This window comes from Elephantulus edwardii, unplaced genomic scaffold (assembly GCF_000299155.1).
Source record: "Elephantulus edwardii isolate Elephantulus edwardi_28Jun2011 unplaced genomic scaffold, EleEdw1.0 scaffold00086, whole genome shotgun sequence".
Classification (NCBI taxonomy): Eukaryota; Metazoa; Chordata; class Mammalia; order Macroscelidea; family Macroscelididae; genus Elephantulus; species Elephantulus edwardii.
In genome coordinates this window covers 3,879,134-3,899,984 of record NW_006399836.1, presented here as the reverse complement: position 1 = coordinate 3,899,984, position 20,851 = coordinate 3,879,134, and the positions used below count along the sequence as shown (strand labels likewise).

The window sequence follows — 20,851 nt, the reverse complement described above, 5'->3', positions numbered from 1 at the left end:
GAAGGAGGAGGACAGCGCCGAGGAGGAAGAGTCTGATGGCGGCGGCGCTCCGGGAGACCTCGGCTGGGCTCGAGCCGGCAGCCACGGGCCGGGCACGGAGCCTCTAGAGCCGCGAGTCGTCGCAGCCCCGCGCCTCCCGCGGGCTCGGCCCCTCTTGGCCGGGCCCCCTGTCTTCTCTGTCGGAGTCCGCATCCCTCGAGCCTTCGCCGCGACCCGGCGACCAGAAAAAGGAACTTCCCCCCCCTCCACCCCAGCCCCCTTCGGGAGCCCCCCGAGCGCACCGCAGGCCGCGGGGCGGGGACCCCGCGCGATCGCCGCGTCTTCGCCCGTGTCTTCGGCAGAATCAAAAATGGCCGAGAATGTCGTGGAACCGGGGCCGCCTTCAGCCAAGCGGCCTAAACTCTCGTCTCCGGCCCTCTCGGCGTCGGCCAGCGACGGCACAGGTCAGTCCCGCGGGCCCCGCGCACCTTCGCCTTCCATGTTGGCTTCCTCCTCGCGCTGCCGAGTCCGCGGCCGGAGCCCCGGGGGCCCCACTGTCAGCGCGACGTGGGCTCTGGAAGCGGGGTTCGGGGAGGGGGGGTGTGGGTGCCGTGGGGGAGAAGGGCCTTCATTGTGGCGCTCGCAGCATTTCGTTTTCGGGGGAAAGAGGCCGGTGCGTGTGAATGCAGGGGAATCGCGATGCCGTTCGCGTGTTTTCCTACCTGATTTTTAATCCGTTTTTTTCTGGGCCCGGTGCGTAGAGGAGGAATCGCTGAAGGCTTGCTCCCGGGTTGCACGCCTCCTCTTCTTCCTTCTACTTTGCGCTCTTCCTTTTCAAGATTTCTTTTTTCTCTCTCTCTTTCTTTCCTTTGCACAAAGATTGTGTGCGGAGTCGGGTGGGGGGGAGTGTGTGTGTGTAAATCACGGTTTTCATCTGGCTTTTCATTTTGTGTCTGGGATGCAGGATTTCGGGTTAGACGTGAGGTTTGGCGAAATCGGATCTTACTCCTCAGCTGCTCCCCTTCACCCCCTTGATTATTTATTTGCCTTAAGGATCAATATGGAGCGCAGTTCATCTCAACATCTCCCAATTCTTTGCTCTGGGATCACAATGTGTGGAACTCTGGGGTTTTCAAGTTGAGAGGAATAGAGTTATTTTTGCCATTTTTTAAATTCACTTTCTCTTATTTGGGGAAGTAGGGGGGAACCTAATTTTTAATTTTTTTTTCCCCCCCGTTCTGGACAGTTAAGAGTGGAAGGGGCAAGAAAGCCCGGGATCCTGCAGGTAACAAGATGATTGCACCGAAGTTGAAAATGTGTGTGGGATGTGTGTTTCCCCCCTTTTGCCTTTTAAGCCTGTTTGGAGAGCTGTTTTTAGGTTGAGAGCGCTAAAGATCTTAACTCTTGTGCACTAGTCCTTTGTCAGGGGCTGCCTCCTCGCCCTTCTAGTTGGATGGCCTTGGTTATCCTGATGGTCACCGACCTCAGTGTTCACTAGGCAGTTTGAGATGCCAGGAAGAGGAAGAATGGCTGACCGTCTCACAGTCGGCAAGATGCTACTCTTACTGTGGAGCATTTTTAAAACTCCCCAGATCGGGCTCAACGTCATCCCCCCATCTGCCAGTGAGAGTGTATAATGGAGTTAAATGTACCCTTTGAGTTTACAGAACTTTTCCGGCGTATTTCTAAGGAGACTGAATTTCACAGGGTGAAAATGTGAGGAAATGACAAGTGCTTCGAATTTCGATGCTCATCTGAGAAAGTTGTATCACTCTTAATTTAAGATGACTGTAAAACTTTTTTTTTCCCCTTTCTCCTTTAAAAGCAGACACCATGCAGAGTTCTTTTTACCTGAGGCTTGTGGTGACACTGGCTGTGTGAACTTTGATCTGATCTTGTGCATTAAAGTTTCTGTAGTCTTCAGTGATTCTTAGCTGTTACCTTTTTTTTCCTTTAGAATTTTTGCATACAATTAGAAAGTGTCACTCTGACCTCCTCTCCCCCTCTTTTTGAAGGCCATCTTCAGACATTTTTACATGTAGTTTTTACTTTAGTGATTTTGCATCTTAATTTTTGTGTAATAGATTTCACAGTGTGGTGAGTAGAGTGGTATTGGAGGGGGAACCTTGCATCATTTTGATGGATCTGATTGGAGCAGTTTGGTCTTGGAGTGGTGGTTCTTTAAGGCTGTGTCTGGTGTTCTGATCCTCCACTGCCTTCAGCTCACAATGCTTGAACAGGTTCAGCACATTTTGGTAGTGTCCTACCTGACTAGTGTTAAACCTAACGTGTGCTGCTTGAACTGGAGAGGCATGAAGAGTATCAAGTACCTTTTTTAAATTTTTCCCTCCTCACTCTAGAGAATGAGCTCTCAACATTGAGATTTTACTAACAGTTTGACATGACATGACTTATTTTTCTCTGAACTTTGTACTCAGGGTATGAATTTCTTTTCATCCTGTTCTCAAAGTTCTTTTCCAGGAATTCTTTGAGATACAATTTTTTGTTTTTCACCCAAGGGATTGGGATTAGCCTTTACAAAGAGGAGGACATGGGGGCTTCTCAGCTACATGCATACTTTTCTCTGAGACACAGCTTTTAATTCTGAGCAGTTTGAGTACTTTGTTGGGAGAAAGGTAAATAATAAAATACTGTTCTTTTGTGAACTTCAAGTTGGGCACCATTACAGTATTGTTTTGAATTCAACTTTGTTCTGAATGATAGGCTGGCAGACAACTTTGAAAGTACTTCACTTTTAAAACTCTACGTTTCAAACTTAAAAGTTTTAAATATTTATCTTTTGAGTTGTGAATTGGATTTTTTTTTTTAAATGAATTGGATTTTTGAAAATGTCAAAGAAAACAACTTTTCTTTGGTGATAGGTTTTTAATTCATGGGAGAAAGATAAGCAGTCAACTCCCCTGCAGTTTACAGCCTCGGAACAGAGCGTGCGTTAGGAGCTTTCTATTTGATTTGAACTCAGAGAGCTTTTTAAAAAAAAATTTTAAGTAATTGAGGCTTACAGTTTTCAGAGTATAAACTCAAAAAACTTTATGTCCACCAAGTTAGAATTGACTTAGACATAGCTGATCCTCCAGCATGTTTTCAGATTGTTCCTCTTTCTCCCTTGGAACTGCTGGTGGATTTGAACCTCCAAGGAGGCACCCACCACCTTAGGTTTGTTGCTCCACTCCCTGTGCACTTCACCACCAGAGCTCCAGATTTTTGTAATATACTTAACTAAACCCCTACCTCAGATCTGACTCATAGTGGGCCCCCCTCCCCAGGCGGGTTTTCAGAGGCTGTAGATCCACAAGAGGTGATTGACCATCTTTTCTCCTGAGGAGCAGCTGGTGGATTTGAACCACATGCCTTTGGGTTGGTAGTGCAACTCCTTTACGCACTAAGCCACTAGAGTACCAGATACCTCTTAAAAGCATAGAGCACATTAATTTTATAGGAAAGAAAACTAGAGTCTGGTTGGGCTAACATGCTGAAGGTTACAAAACATGAACATCCCAAATTTTAGGAAGAGGATGAAAAGAGATTTTATACATACATACCCTGTTTCAAGAATTATATTTTATTTAATTTGTTATGGCTCAGGCAGTACAAATAATTGTACAATGAAAAAACTTCTATCCTCCCCCCTCTCAAAGATTATAAAAACCATTAGTTTTGTAAAATTCTTTGTCAGGAGAGATAGCAAAAAGTAAGCCCTGGATTATCATTTTGTTAATAATCTGAGTGATAGAAATGAGGATGATATCTTAATTGCACAGAGAACATGTTCTGTCACTTCTTTGGAAATTCGTACTTCTGTATGTACTTACAGACTGGACTCTGGTGGGAAGGCTGGACTCTGGAAAGATGGCTTAGAGTTTGGGGTGTTAGATGGGTTAAATATCCTTCTGGTCTTAATACAGTTTTGTGACCCTACAGTGGACTTACGTCAGGATTGATTAGCTTGGATTTATGGTCCTGGTTTTTCATTTTCACCTCGAGTGACACAAAGTAGAGAATATAAAATGTTCTTGCATCCTGTATGGCACATTGACAGCTTGAAAAGTTGGCAGTGGAAAAGTGAGTTTTTTCATGTCATTTTTACTTTTTCAGAATAGCATTAAATATTAGTGGTCGAACAAAACCATTTTGGTGAGGCCACTCCTTTTTCAGCCCATTTGACAGATGGGGATTCATAATCTTACTTTTTTAGATGTGAATATATACTTTAGTTAGGAGGTCTTTAAAGGAGCCTTCTTGGTTCAGAGAGGTATTGCTAGACCTCACCATTAAATTGCACAGCATTCTACTGAGCATTGAACTTCTTTCTTTCACCATTCTTGAGGACCTTGTAAGGGCTTAGGATGACTTGTTAAGATAAAATGATTTTCGAGTTGTAAATCTTGTCGTCTTACAGCAGCTCTTTTCAGCTGGAGTTCATATCTTTTTTGCAGAGGGAGGAGATACATTTCCATGTCCACTGAATGATGATGGAAGAACAGAAAAGAGGGTTCCCTGGGCACTTTGATATTTTTCTGGTTTACTTTGCTTTATCTACCTTCTCTTTAGTCTCCATGATAAAAGGGAGTTAGAGGAATGAAACACTGGTATTGAAAATTCATGCTTGCTTGATGTTTCTAAGTACATTCATGGTAAATAAGAAAGGGGGGGGAAGAGTGGGAAGAATATTGCCTCTCTAAGTGGGAGTGTAAAATACTTCTTTCAGATGTGTTTTTGAAAACCATTCAGGAGTTTTTCTGCCAATTCACACCCAGCAATTAATGGAAAAAGGAAACCTACTTCTGTGTTCAGATTTGAGGGTTTTTTTGAAATTGAGTATGGGTAACAGTGAAATTAAGGAAACTCCTTACACTAAATGTAAACATTTTAAATTACTGAATTTAGCAGGTAATTTTTTATTATTGTGATGAGTGGTTGGTCATTTTTCCTTCCCTGAAATTGTGCTCAGTTCTATTCAGTATTTCTTAAAAGGTTTAAAAGAAGAAATAATAATTCTTTTGAGCGATTTGGATGTAATTTTTATTTAAATGTGGATGTTTTTCTTTTTAATGTAACAACAAGAGATAGGCGTTTATAATTTAGTTAGCATGTATAGGACCTGTTAAATGAACACTACTGGGGGAAAGTGAGATGAGTGTGGAGTCGGACTACTAGAGGTTCACTCTCAGAGCTGCCTTAATTATAATTGGCTCATAAACCAATTCCTTAACGTCTCAGTCTTGGCTTCCTCACCTACAGTACCTGTTGTAGAGGTGGTTGTCAGAGATAAATGTGATTCTCTATAAAATGGCTAGGAAGGTGTTTGCTGCTGCATTGTTTGTGCTCATTAAGTAATAATTATGTTCAACTTTGCTGTTTTATACACTGGAAAGAAAGCAATTGAAGGTTTTTGTTGTTGCTGTATTTGGTTAATTTTCAATTAGTGCTTGAGTTCAGAGAGTATAGTTGGACCTAAGGTTTATACTGCAGAGTTAGCCTATATATCACTAGCCACCCAAAGGTGGGGGGGGCATGAAAGAATGTGGGAGCAAGGATTAAAGAGTGAGGATACTGCATAAGCTGTCACACAGGTATTTTATATATGTGAGTAATTGAAATGAAAAGAAGGCATAATTGTCAGAAATTGTTCTCATCGATTCCTTTTACTAAAGAGTTGTGTAGTTTGGTGCAGTATTGTCTTGCTTATAAAGAAAAGTAGGTAGTACTCATTTGCTCGTTGCCATCACATCAGAATCAGCTTATAGTTGTCCCTCCATTGTGTTTACATTGAGGCAGAAAATATCCACATGGGAGGAGATTGCCCATCTTCCTATTTGAGAGCTTCTAGTGCTGTGGTTTCTGGATTAGCAGCACAACTACCTGTGGATGTGGCCAACTAGAACTCCTTTCAAAACTTTTTTGACCACATGCATACAGTTTATATGTAGAACCAGAGATTTTGCATAGAGAAGAAAAAGTATTTACCCTTATTACTTACGTATATACTGATTTTTTCCTGTCACAGTCCTTTTAGTACTCAATTGTGACTCAGCTTTCTGATTTTTTTTTATCTTGTCTTTGGCTTATTGATGCACAATTTGAAAAATGCTGCCCTAGAGAAGGGTTGATTAAACCTCCACTTATCTTGTATTTTTTTTTGTGTTGAGCATTTATTTACCCTTAGTCCAGGGAATACAAAGCCTTTTTCCTTCCTGGATAAAAGGAAGAAGTGACCAGCATTGTAACTGTACTATCTAATGGACTCTACCTTAGTTGAAAAGTTGGAGTCCCATCTCCAAGCTAAGAGTAAGAGATTAGTAAGAAGGATTGTTCATGAAACCCTGTAAATTCCACAGTTCTGGGGGGACTGTTACAAAAGAACTGAGCAAGGGTCCAGACACACAGGGCTTAAAGTGCTTATGGGAGTTAAAGCTTTTCATTTTAGGTGTTTTATATGGATGAGAGTCTTGTACCTAATTAAATGTCTAAAATGAAGAATAGAAGAGAGCAAGAAAAATAGGGAAAACAATGAAATGGAAGTTTTAGGATTACATTTGAGGTGGAGGTGGCCTAGTTTAGAAAGGGAAAGATTTGAAAGGAGATGTACAATTGACAGAACTTGATGATTGATTAGTTGTGAAATGGACTGCTACCGGGGTGATAATCCCATTAATTAAGTATTTTTGTGAATCTCGAGGAGGGTGATCTTTAACTTTTACAATGAGTTAAATTACAGGATCTTTTCAAGTTGTTTGGGTTTCTTGAATCTTATGTAGTCAGCTGTTTTAATTTAGTGTCTGTGTCTCGTTTCTGTGAGCAAATATTGAACACCTACCAAGTGTTAGGCACTTGGAATGGAAAGATGAATCCAGATGCTGTTGGATGGTTGGCATCTGCTGGTATTGGTTTATGTGGACACTCAATCCTTCTACACTGTTTGTATACCAGTCATCATTGCAGGATTATTCATAGTCAGGAGGTGGAGCTGTTCAAAGTGTCCATCAGCACATGAATGGACCAACAAAACATCGTTAACAAATTAAGTGGATAACTTAATTTATGATCCACTTATTTATAGAATAGGCAGGTATGTAGAGACCAAAGTTAGATAACAACAGATGCAGGTGGAAGGGAAAAGAGAAGGGAGATAAAACTGTTTTGCGGATAGAGCGTAAGCTAGAGAGTGATAGAAAAATTTGAAAGTGGGTGATGGTCATGATTGATAATGGTGAAGAATGAAATTAATGTCACAGTTATACATGTGTAAAATGTTAAAATGGCAAATTGTCATTATGTATCTTTTTGCCACATTAACAAACAAAAAATCTACTTCTTTCCAAAAGAAGTTTTAAAAAGATTGTAGAGAAAACTTCACAGAGAACCTGTGTATTTAACTGAATTGGCCTAGGACCCTGAAAGTACTTTTTTTTAGGTGTAGGAAAGATTGAAAGGCAGTTTCAGATGGAATATATAGAGAGCTATGTTGTTTTAGGTGACTCAGATTTACGTTTTGTAGTAGCATATTTTCATGGGTGACAGAAGAGAATGTCATTTTATCACCAGGGTAAACATTTTATTAATAGAGTTAATATCACAAGTAAAATGAATTCTGGTGACCCTTTGCATCAGTAGCAGAGAGAATGTGTCATCGTTCACTTAAGAAGGCTCAACGTCTGTTCACCAGTTGTCACAAATGTGGAAAATACAACAGAACTCAACTTGGAAACTATCCACACTCCATGTTGCATAGAGATGCAGTTTTTAGGAATTGTTTTAGAGGGAAATTATAATAATTTCTCCCTGTTGTGTGCTGTCTAGTCAGAACAAACCCATACATAGCTCACCTTCTGGGCAGGTTTTCAGAGGCAGTAATTTGCATGGGAGGAGATTGCCTATCCTCCTGTTGAGAAGCTGTGGATTTAAACCATGCACCCTTGGAATTGCATCACATCTTACCACTAGGCCACCAGAGCTCCCCCCATCTCCATATAGGATTACATTTAGTCATTCCCCTGTACAAATGCAAGTCAAGCTGATGAATCCTAACCTCACTGCAAAGGTCTGCTTGAGATTGTTGTTACTGCTTTTGTTGCAACTCTTGAGTGGTTAAGTTGAGTTGACATAATATGCCGCTGAGGTTTAATACTTTATTGGAATTGATACTTAATGTAGAGTTTCAAATCAGTGTTCAAAACCTCTTGTAGTTAATAAGTTTGTAAGAACAACACAGATAGCCATTGTAAAACTTTAAAAACATTTTTTATCTGTTGTGACATTTTATCTTAGTTTAAATTTGGAGACCTAATTTAAATGTGTTGCGATTTAAGAATAAACTTAAAGCCAATACCATTCCAAAGTATAGGTACACCTTTGAGTTGTGGACAGGCAATGTTAAGAGTGCATGTTTTGAAATTTACTTGTCCTTTTGACCTTTGAATCTATTGGATTTCAAAATTCAACAGCTGCTAGCCTGCTTAGCTTTGTGATCCTGCATAATTTAATATTGATTATCATCTTCGATCCAAATTTGTAGAAAACTCACAGGTGGTTTCTTGTTGCATTAGAAAGTTTCAGGAGTCAAGCTTTTTTTTCCAGCATGGATATTTGATTTTGTCTGTGCATCTTTTTTTCCAACATAGGAGTTTTTCAGTAATTATATTCTCCATCCACAGAATATTAAGATACTTTTTTTAATAATTATAATTGTTATATATTTAGTATTGTGTGTGTCAAATAAGATTTGACTGGTACAGGAGGAGATTGCTAAAATACTATTTTTAAAATAATGTATTGAATGGAGCTTAGGAAAGTTGTTGCCTAAAATTTCATAAAAATTGCCTGATGTCTGCAACCTTTTAAGCTTCCATACTTTTAAAAAAGCTTCTTTAGAAAGTAAGTTAATGGAAAGTGTAACTGTACCCTAGACTAACAAAACCACATTTTTTGTGGAGTTGATATTTCAGAGTTGAATTAGACTGTTAGTAGTAACGTAGATTCTTTTTCACCTTCAACCACTAAACTCGGCTAGGCTTTGGTATCTATCCACCTCTGCTACTTTAAATTTCTTGTAGTTGCTGAAATTTCTTTATATATATTTATATATATGAATTGATTTTTTTTTGTCGTATCTTTTTTTCTTCCCAGTTTTTAATGTAATTTTTAAAAAATTCATTATATTTCTTTACAAAGTTCAGATACATTGTTTTTCACATCAGTTCCTTCCCATTTTCCTAACCTCCCCATCAAATTGTGTGAGCCCATGATTAATCCCACCCCACCCCACCCTCCATCCTTCTCTTTCCATCCTCCCTTGTCCCTTGGAGCCTCATGCTCATTCTACAGTAATGGTTTTATACAGTATTTGTCCTCATAGGACTGAGTTCACTAAGCATAATGCTCTCCAGTCCTTCTCAAGTTAGGCGATAATTTACAGAATTTTTGTTCCTGCGTGCTGCATAGTATTCCATTGTGTGAATGTGCCATAGAACTTCTCAATCAATTGTGTTTGGACATCTGAGCTGTTTCGGTGTTCTTGCAGTGGTGAAAAATGCTGCTATGAACACAGTGAGATACCATCTCACTCCAGTAGCAGTGGCATAGTTTAACAGGACAGCAAGTAATAAATGTTGGTGAGGATGTGGTGAGATAGGAACTCTTATACATTGTTGGTACTCTGGAAGGCAGTTTGGCGCTTCCTGAAAAAAAAACCAGAACATAAAAATTCTGTATGACCCAGCTATTCTACTGCTTGGAATATATACTGAGGCACAAACGGAGACTTGTACACCAGTGTTCAGAACAGAGTTATTTTTAATGTAATTTTAACAAAAGTTTACAGAAGAGTTGGATTTTCATCTATTCTATTGTTGCTTTCTTCCCCCGCCACATTTTTTTTTTACAGGAGCAGCTTCTCTGTTCTTTACCATCTAGTTTCTCCACATCCCTTGGCATCACCACAAGGTTAAATGAAACAAATGACGGTTTTGAGATAAGGCAATGCTTTTTCTTTTAAAGGAAGCTCTGTTTGAATCCATGGGAGAAAGATGGACAGTCTCCTCCCATAGGATTTACAGCCTCTCTGAGTCCTCCAGAGTGTTAACTATAGATTGATTCTGCTTCTCACAGTGAGTCTTTTTCTTTTTAAAAGCATGCCACACAGTTACTTAAAGGAGGAGAAGTGATTGGATGTTATCTCAGTGGACACATCAGGAATGTCTAGTTTTAAAATACTTTTCATTCATGTAGAATATTGATGAATATCCATTAAAGGTAGAACTTGACTTCCGTTTAAAGTGTAGCTACTGCCCTGACAGTTCCAATGAAATTGCATGGACTCCAACTCAGTGATTATATAGGACCAGGTTAGAAATCCCTCATAGGCTGAAATCTTTACAAGGAGCAAGTTTCCTGTGGAGCAGCTGATAGGTTCGGGCCACCAGCCTTTGGGGTAACAGCAGAGCACAAGGGTTGAGTCATCGAGACTCTGCTACTTACTGTTTGTAATTACCTACATTTCGTAGACTCTCTTTGGAACATCAAGACCAATGACCATTTTGTTTTCAGAACTTTTCAGTAGCCCATGCAGTGAATTGAGGAATGTTGGATATTAATATATTCTTCTTCTTAGCATCCTAATATAGATCATTGTCTCTTTAAGTACTGGTGTTTCCTATGGTCCCTTGTTTGGGTTTTGTCTTAATTTCCTCTTAAATACCATCTGGTCAGTCTTAAGAGTTTAATATAATTCTTTTATGCAGACCTGTTTGCTCTAGAACTGTTATTAATTTGATGCCTACTGGACATTGCTCAAAGAGTAACTTCTCTTGTCCTTGGTTCTGTAATTAACTATCTGTATGACCACACTCCTATACCATTTGGTTGTCCAAGCCAGAAGCTTTGTCTTTGACATCTACAAAAATGAATTGACATGTCTGATGACTTGTCCTGTTTGACACCTCTGTCCATTCAGCACTTCTCTAGGCAGAGTCTCTAGCTTCTGTTATTTTTTCAGCAGCAACTTCTTGACTGATTTCCAGGAAGTTACCCCTATCCCGTTAATAAATGCAAATGAATTCGTAATTTTTTTCCTTTTGGTAAATCTGTTTTCTCCTCAAAATAAACATTCTCTTATAACAAGACCTTATAGATTTCATAGTATATTTAATCTGATCTGAGTGATAGAAGCATGAAATGAAGCTTGGCAGTATTAAAACCCACAGCTTAGCTGGGGTTTGTGGAATTAAAGCTTTTAAATTTTTGTTGTGCTTTTCCTTTGCATCTTCATAGACCAGCTTTCCATTTGGGACCCTCTTTCCTCCTAGTTTTTAGGCCACTAGGTTTCATTTGCTGTTGACAGTAAGCTTTAACTTAAAGATAGTTTTATTGACCTGCTTTACATTATGCTGTTCAGTTCATTGCTTGTGAACTTGCTAGTGTTTTGGGAGTTGTTGTGGGGTTTTGTTTGGTTTTCTTGAGAAGTTCATGTGAAAATATTTAATGGAGAAAGACTGGTAATTTTGCTAAAGTGATGTCCACACATCAGGGTTTTGAGCTTTAGTTATTCTTTACCAGAATAGAACTGCTGCCTTGGGTAGATTTTCTCAGTCAAGAATCACACTAAAATTTTGAAAAGATTCTCAGTTTATAAATGTTGCAAAAAATTATTCTTCCAAAATTCAGTAATCTAAAAGCAACTGCTGGGCATAAGATCTGGTAGGTTTATCATGTAGAGCAGTGGATGGGGACCTAAGGGACGTTAATAGGTTCCATATCCAGTAGCAAAGTTCTGTAATCTTGGGAAAGACGTCTTTGGGAATTTTCAAATTTAAGCTCCTCCTGAGAGTTACAAAAGATGAATTATCTTGAAAGATTCTGCCTCAGTCCATACTATTGTGCTTTTTATATGTGGCTACTTCCAGGTGTATTTGGGAACTGTTAAGCTAGATGACCCCAATGATTCTTTATTCTTCCACACTTGGTATATATAACTTTTTAAAAAAAGATCACTTTAAAAAAAAAATGGAATATTTCTTAAGCCGCCTTGACTCTTCTAACAACCCCGATGATAGAGCAGAAATTTACCACCTTTTAATACAAGATTTAATGCTAATCTTTGCGTTTAAATGCAAACCTGTAGAGTCCATGAGCAGGTCTGAGATACTTTTTTGTGCAGGCTGATGTCATTGAGGAGCTATACATGCAGAACTTTGAGAAACAATCACAGTTGCTTAGGAGTAATAGGAGTAAGATTTGACAGTTTATTAACAGTATCAGAGGTCAAAATACTTGTAATGAGGTTTTAAGTAATAGTTAGAAAACTTTTTACAAAGTTGGAAATACCTATTCAAATGTAAGATATTACAGTGTATAATTAAAAAATGCAGAAGTATTTACTGAATTCATTTCATCAGCCAGTTCTTGTACATAATACATATCAAGGCTCTGCTAGATACTATAAGGAATATAATTATCTATTAAACCAGACCCTAAGCTTCAAGCTGTTTTTAATTTGATGATTAAGATGTACACAAATGTTTAGCTATAATAAGAAGTATCTCTGGTTGTGATTGTAACAAAGGGAACCATCTTGGCGTGATACCAGCCTTTGAGTTGAAACCTGAGAGATCTATTGCAGCAGTAACTGAGTTAAAGTCTATTGAAATTAGAGAATTTCCATGAAGGAAAGAGTAAACTTGAATTTTTCACATCTACCACTGTTTCACCATGCAGACTGCCATCAGAGTATGATGTTAAACTAAATGTTTTGGATAAACAGACAGAAACCTGGTATAGGCTAAAGTCCTAAATCTAGATTGAAGAGTAAGACTTCTGTACTAATTTTAAAAAGGAACTTCTGCTGAACATGGACAGTGTTTCTGTCTTCTAATGCTGTTGAGAGAATTGAGAATAATGCCTATGAAGTACCTAGAATAGAATAACCTATTTTGTAGAAAGTGTCTAGTAAATGTTGCTTTAATTATAAAACAGTGTGCCTTCTCAAAGAGTAATGATTCCATTGGAGAAGAATAGTTTGTTTAGGAGCCTTGGTGTTGTAGTGGTTAAAATGCTTGACTGCTAACCAGAGGGTCAGCAGCCCAAACATACTAGTCTTGATCAGCTTCTATAAAGATTTACACCTTTGGAAACCATATGGGGACAACTCTACTCTGTCCCATAGTGTGCCTGTGAGTCAGAAGACCAAAACACCCCATGTTCATTGTGTCAGGTTGGAATCCGCTCATGGCTGATGTTTTTTGTAGACTATAAATCACAAGAGAGCAAGTTGTCCATCTTTTTCCTGTAGTGATGCTGGTGGATTCACCTTTGAGTTAGCACCACAACTTACTAAGACTATGCCACCAGAGTTCTTTTTCAGTTTGAAGACAGCAGTGTATCTATGTGCCAGTGATTTATAAAGAATGTATTTTCTCACAGTACAGAAGTAGAAACTTGATTTTCTTTTCACTTGTCTAACCTGGAAAAACCTCTTGTTATTTTGCTTGGCTTTGCTACATTGAATCTTTAACTTTCTTTACATAGTAAACAGGATTTCTATCCACGTGATTGGGGTGGTATTCTTGTGGTATTCTTTTTTAAAGTTCTATAATTTACATCTCTTTTAATTACATCGTCTTATGTTGTTATAAAATATATTTTTATAATTATTTCTAACCATTTATTGCTGGTGTACAGAATTAGAATTCATATTTGTCACCTTGCATAAACTCATTATGTTCAGTAATTTGTATTATCAGTTACGTAAATTTCTTCCTTACTAGTGATTTTACTTATAATTTTTCTTGGATTGTTGCCGTAGCTAAATATCCAGTGTAAAATTTAATAGTAGTGATTGCCATTTTTTAATTTTATTATAAAGGCCACATTTAATTGCACTCCATTAGTGCATATTTGCCATCTTTAGGTTTTAGAAGAAATCTTTTATCAGGTTAAGCTTTTTTCTAGATTCTGGGGGAGGGGTGTTTCACTGTGATTGAATAAACATTTATCAGATACTTTTCTTGCCATGAAGATGAGTTCTTTTGGTAATATGATGAGATATTCTGATGTTTGTCAGTATAAAGTTGAAACACCCTTCTCTTAGGAAGATTCCAGAAATTAGGCCAGTTTGTGACACTATATTTTAAAGACTTTGATAGATTTGGCTTGCTCTTTTTAAAGGATTCTAGCTTCTGTTCTCAAATAAGATTGTCTTATTTTCTTCTACTGGCCATGTATGATTTTTAAAATACTGTGTGAGGGTAGTGTTCTTTCTGGTTTCTTCAAGTACTTGTGGTAATACTGACTGAATTGTCTTTTCCTTAAAAGTTTGGAAGGACATATCGGTAAAATGATCTGTTATCTGGTGTTTTTTATTTATGGCAATTAACCAAGGGTTCTTTTTTCTTTAATAGTAGTGGTGTTATTCAGGGTTTCGATGTCTTCTTTTAAATTCAATTTAATAGAGGCTAGTATAGTTCTTACTACCCAGCTTTAATTCCTGGTATTTTATATCACCGCTTCCCCCTTTTTGGTTTGGAGTATTTTAAAGCAAATCTCAGACATGGTACTATAATCAGAAATAATTTAGCTTGCATCTCCTAGTAAAAAAAATTATTATTAAAAAGTTATTATTCCATTCAACAAAATTAGTAATTTCTTAATATTGTCTACTATTCAGTCATCCTGACTCACAAATCTTTATTTCTAGTTGGTTTGTTTGAATGCGTATCCCAGAAAGGATCTGCTAGTAGTAAGTACATCTGGCTTTTGAGTCTCTTGTGTGATGATAGCTCTCAGTTTTATTTTATCCCTTTTATGAAAACCATTGGTTTATTGGAGAAAGTTCATTGGAATGTGAGACATTTGTCCTATATAAGTTATTTTTAAAATTGTTTCCTGAGCTTTTCCTTGGAATTTGTTTATTTCTGTTTAAATGGAAATTTTTGCATAAAGTTCATCATAAATCACTTTCTTCCAAAGTAGGCTTTTAAGTAGTAAGTTGTCATATTTTCATTATCAGTATCTTTTGTGATTGCCTCATTAAATTTATCATTTCTATATAGTTGTGCCATTTCAATTTCTGAGTAGGTAGAAATAATTTTATTCCACCACAATTCAGAGGAATCTATTCATTTTAGGTTATCTTTATTCATTGTCCAACTTGCAAATGTATAGTGAACAGTTGAAAATACTATGACTTGGATCCGATGCACCTTAATCATCTTCTTTTTTTTTTTAATACTTTTTTATTTTATTCTATTATCTTTGTGTGCGTGTACCGTCAAATCAGATCTGACTGGTACAGGAGGAGATTGCCCCTCCTTCCCCGGCAGAGCATCTGGTGGATTCGAACCTTGCACCTCTGGGATTGTAGTTGCAGCTTCTTGCCACTAGGCCACCAGAGCTCCCCTGTACCTTAATCTTTTAAGTTGACGTTCTTGCTCTTTAACACTTTAGAAAGATCTTTCACAATATATTTTCCAAGCAGTATGTGCTTTGATTTCTTGTCTGCTTAACGAGGCTGCCTATTGGTCTAGGGGTTTTCTTGATGTTGAGATGTAGCCTTTGTTATTGTCTTCATTTACTAATCTTACTTTCTTAATAATGTGGATATATTGTTCTGGACAAATTTTTAATAGCATAATCAGTTGTAGACCCAAGTATATGATAAAAGTACTTGGAGAATTAAAAAGCAAGAAAATTCACCAAATCCTGTGAATAGGGTTAATGGGGAGTGGCTCTCAATCCTCTGGATGTTTGGAATGTCTTAGAACATTTTGATTGTTGGAGAAGGCATACATCTTCCATTTTTTGAGAGCGGAGATCTGCATAAGCATCTTACAATCTACAAGACAACCTGTCTATTCTTGCCGCTCCCCCAAAGAAAGAATTCTCTTTGTTGCCCAGAATCTCAGTATTGCTGAAATGGAGAAGCTGTGGGTTAATCTATAATTATTCCCATACAGTTTTCAGTAGCACCAACAAAAGCCCCCATTTTGGCGATTAGGAATAGGTTGTCTGTTGTTAAGGAGCCGGAGGCATGATTTTATACTATGTCCCAGCTAGGTTTTAGTTAAGAGGTTTAATTACATGGAGAAGGGGAGGCTCGGCTCTGGTGGCCTGGTAGAAAGAGGCTGCATTGTAAGTCCAAAGACATACTGTTTGAATCCACTAGCTGCTCTGGGGAAGAAAGACTGGGCACTCTATTCTCAGTGTGATTTACTACCTCTAAAATTCCCCTGTGAGTTGATTTGGACTTCATAGCCCAAAACAGCAACAGGTCTTGATCAACTTTATTTATTTATTTACCTAATGACAGGCACTGTGATAGAAATTAAGAATGGTGGATTATTATGTAGCATAATATTATAAAATAATTTATTTCTATTTTTAATTGTTACTAGACATTATAATAAGATTTAATCTCTTCCCCCCTCATTTGTTGTTTCTTTTGTATTTAAACCAGCTAGCACAATTGAATACCCCTAAATGTGCTTTTTTTATATTACATTTTTTTAAAAATAGCAGTATAAATAATAAAGAAGTAGTATTCCATCGAGTGGAAATGATACATCGATGTTCATCATGAATAAAATGCAGAACAGTTTCTGATAGTGGTTCTTGTAAACTTTTAACCCATATCTCTCTTCTTTGTCTTTTAGATTTTGGCTCTCTACTTGACTTGGAGCATGACTTACCAGATGAATTAATCAACTCCACAGAATTGGGACTGACCAATGGTGGTGATATTAGTCAGCTTCAGACAAGTCTTGGCATGGTACAAGATGCAGCCTCTAAACACAAACAGCTGTCAGAATTGCTGCGGTCTGGTAGTTCCCCTAACCTCAATATGGGTGTTGGTGGCCCTGGCCAAGGTATGGCCAGTCAGCCCCAACAGAACAGTCCTGGATTGGGTTTGATAAACAGTATGGTCAAAAGCCCAATGGCACAGGCAGGCTTGACTTCCCCCAGTATGGGAATGGGCACCAGTGGGCCAAATCAAGGTCCCATGCAATCCACAGCAGGTATGATGAACAGCCCAGTAAATCAGCCTGCCATGGGAATGAACACAGGGATGAATGCTGGCATGAATCCTGGAATGTTGGCCACGGGCAATGGACAGGGAATGATGCCTAATCAAGTCATGAACGGTTCAATTGGATCCGGCCGAGGACGACCTACTATGCAGTACCAAAACCCAGGAATGGGAAATGCTGGCAACTTGCTGACTGAGCCACTGCAGCAGGGCTCTCCTCAGATGGGAGGACAAGCAGGATTAAGAGGCCCCCAGCCTCTGAAGGTAAGTGTCACTCTGATTTATATGCTTATCAGTATATTTTTGAGTGTCCTGGTGGTGGCAAGAGGGCTACTTGTTCATTTATCTTTACTCTTGAAGTTTAATCTCACATTGTGATGATTTTGAGCTGTGGTGCTGGAGAAGAGTATTGAATATACCATGGACTGCTAAGAAAACGAACAGGTTCATCCTAGAGAGGGTTAAACCAGGCTGCTACTTGGAGGCAAGGTTTCTGAATCTTCGTCTGACATACTTTTGACATGTTGCAAGGACGAACCAATACTTGGAGAGGGACGTCATGCTTGGTAGGGTGTAGGGACAGCACAGGAGATGAAGACCCTCAATGCGGTGGATTGATTTAAGAGACTGGAGTGATGGGGGTGGGTGTGTTGGAGACAGATTGGCACAGGACCCTAAAGGAGGGTTAAGGGCTGTTGTACATAGGGTAACTAGGAGTTGCAGGCAACTCCACGGCACATTACAACAACATTTCACTGTTCAATACTTATTTTACAACTGAATGGTTTTCTATACCTTCTGGTTGTTCCGAGTGAGTGAGGCCCCTTAGCATTTCCAAGGCTGCAGATCTTTACAGGAGCAAGTGACCTCACCTTTTCTCCTGTGTGGTGGCTGGCTGGTGGTATCAAACTGCCAACCTTCTGGTTAGCAAGCCTAGTGCTTGACCCACTATTTTGAGATACCTGGCATGGCACTACCAACAAAACCATGCAGTATGTCCCCATTGCTTGGAATATCTGTGGTCTTTAAAGAGATTTGTTTGTTATAAGAGATTTCATCAAATGTTGTTTTTATTAGTAGAAGGAAACTAAGGTGCTTTTAAACATTGAAACCTTAGTCAGAATGCCTTAAGTTCCAACTAACCAGACTTTGGCTGTTGTTTGAAAGCCTTTTCTTTTAAGGCTACTTGCTTATTTTATTAAGTAGCAAACACTTAATATTTAAAATCTTTTCAATTATGTGCTCTATATAAAGTGTGCTGTCTATAGTCGCCAATGCCTGGCTTGTAGTTACTTGTACATAGTGAATAAAATAAGTGGCTTCACTAGAAAGCCATTAAAGATAGGTCAATTAGAATTTTCTTAAGGAATCAGCATCAAGGTTTTGCTGTAAGTTTGAGTATACATTTGGTATTCTCTGGTCCTGAGGATCTTGTTGATAAAGAATTCCAGGATGAATTTAAGACATGAGGAGGGATCACAGTGGAAGTGAAATTACATGGCTAGAAGCAGAAGATAAGAGTACAAGGAATTGTGTGGACTCTGAAGATCATTGTTCCTATATTTAAAAATTTGAGCTTCAAAAGGTGTTCCCAAAACATCTTGTCTAGTATGTGTTAATTAAAGATATACCCTAAACCCATCTATTTATTTTCTACATGCTAGTGTTAAAAATAAGCATTTGAATCTTTTATCATGTCAAACTATCTAATTTACTTGGAGTTAAATGACTTATTATGTTGAATTGAGCTTAACCAGCCATAGTTAAATTTGAACATTAAACAAAAATACTTCATTCAGTGTAGTGTCATGTGTAACTCTTAATGAAAGAAACAAACATTGGTTATTATCGTTACAATGAAATGCCCATGTTTAAAAAAACTCCTTCATTTCAGATGTTTCTAGAATATAGGTCTATAAATTGACTATCTCAGGTCCCCCAAATTTTGGTCTTAAAAAGTGATTCTTTTCAAGGTGCAACAGTGAATGAATGGAAACCCTAAATCTCTGTAAACTGTCCTTAAAATTAATAAAGGAAGGAAAAGAGATTCTTTTCAATGACATACTTTTGTAGCCTAACTTCTAATAAGCAGAGGATTTTGTTAGAATTATGTTTAGTATAGTTAGGATAGATGGAATTCCCAGCTCTGATATATACACTGTTAGGTCACTTGACTCATTTGACCCTGTTTTTATAGCTTTTGTTTTCAAAAGGCTATACAAATTAGATTAATTCTTGAGTAAATGCTAAGACACATGGAAAACATTCAAACCAATGCTTATTATTTTTAATTGGAAAGGGAATAGTAGTAATGATGTCCCGTTAAGATGGGGGATAAAACATGATGTTTGTTTTATTTCTTATTTTTAGATGGGAATGATGAGCAATCCTAATCCTTACGGTTCACCTTACACTCAGAATTCTGGACAGCAGATTGGAGCCAGTGGCCTCGGTCTCCAGATTCAGACAAAGCCTGTACTACCAAATAACTTATCTCCATTTGCAATGGACAAAAAGGCAGTTCCTGGTGGAGGAATGCCCAACATGGTAAGTAGTCGTCTGTTACAAAATCCTTGCTTACATACAATAAACCGAGAACTAACCCCACTGCCATGGAGTTGATTCTGGACTCCAAGGTCTCCAAGGCTGCTTTCCTCAACTGAACATGTAATGCACTCTGCCACCAACACACCTTTATATACACCACTTAGATTCAATAAATATGGAATGGACAACTCTTTTGAACAAGTTTTGCCCTTTGGGATATTGACCAACAAGACTGCTACCATGACAGTTTGAGTGACCTGCCATTGAATATTGCCCATCATTGAATGAAGATTCTGCTTCTGAGCTCTAATGTAGGATAGGAAATGTGACACTTGGCTCCTTTGGGAAAGGACTCTGGCACAAGACCCCTACTTTCTTGAGTAGGTCTACTGGCTTGTATATGGTCCTGCTGCACAGAGTAACTGTCCTCTGAATAGATGTTTTAAATAGACTTTTGTTACAAAAAAATTTCAGAAATTTCTAACATTTTTTTTTCTAAAGTGAAACCATTTCTAGTTATAAATGTGTTCAGCACTCAGCTTTTGAAAAAAGTTGTCTACAATAACTTATCTCTTTGCTCATGTTTTAGTGTTTTGTCATATGGTCATTGAATGTGCCTATATTCTAGATACTGTAGGTATGAATAAATCATGACCTTGTTAATTGTGGGCCCTCTGAAACTTCTTGTTCATAAATGGGGACATTCTCTTTGCTATACATAATCCCTTCCCACCAGAGTTCTCGCTATATTGAGCTACTTGTTGGTAGGAACCATATTCTATTACCTGTTTAAAAAGAAAAATGGAACCAGCATATATAATTTGCCCTTCAAAAAGGTTTTAATTGAAAATATCGTCTCATTTTGTAAAAGAGATAGATAGCACACTCTGTAACACCTCACATTAAATATCTCTTTTGTTACATCCCTTAGGGCCAACAGCCAGCCCCACAGGTTCAGCAGCCAGGCTTGGTGGCTCCAGTAGCCCAGGGGATGGCTTCTGGAGCGCACACGGCAGATCCAGAGAAGCGCAAGCTCATCCAGCAGCAGCTGGTTCTCCTTTTGCATGCTCACAAGTGCCAGCGCCGGGAGCAGGCCAATGGGGAAGTAAAGCAGTGCAACCTTCCCCACTGCCGTACAATGAAGAATGTCCTCAACCACATGACACACTGCCAGTCGGGCAAGTCCTGCCAAGGTGCGTGGGCTCATGGTGGTGGTGTGGGTTGGCAAGTGATGTTTCTAGACAAAAACAGTGAGGAAAAAGAGAGGAGATATGATCAAGTCTGTTC

General features: G+C 38.5%; 1 protein-coding gene across 1 annotated transcript in view; it reads left to right on the top strand.

Annotated features, from left to right (window-relative positions):
• The first annotated feature begins 349 nt into the window (after positions 1–349).
• The window catches only part of EP300 (E1A binding protein p300), a 64,866-nt gene continuing 44,364 nt past the window's right edge, over positions 350–20,851 (top strand). The window contains exons 1-4 of the mRNA XM_006890188.1: positions 350–443; positions 16,644–17,281; positions 19,388–19,564; positions 20,496–20,757. Of these exons, the coding sequence (XP_006890250.1) occupies positions 350–443; positions 16,644–17,281; positions 19,388–19,564; positions 20,496–20,757 (1,171 nt within the window). The remainder of the gene's footprint in view (positions 444–16,643; positions 17,282–19,387; positions 19,565–20,495; positions 20,758–20,851) is intronic.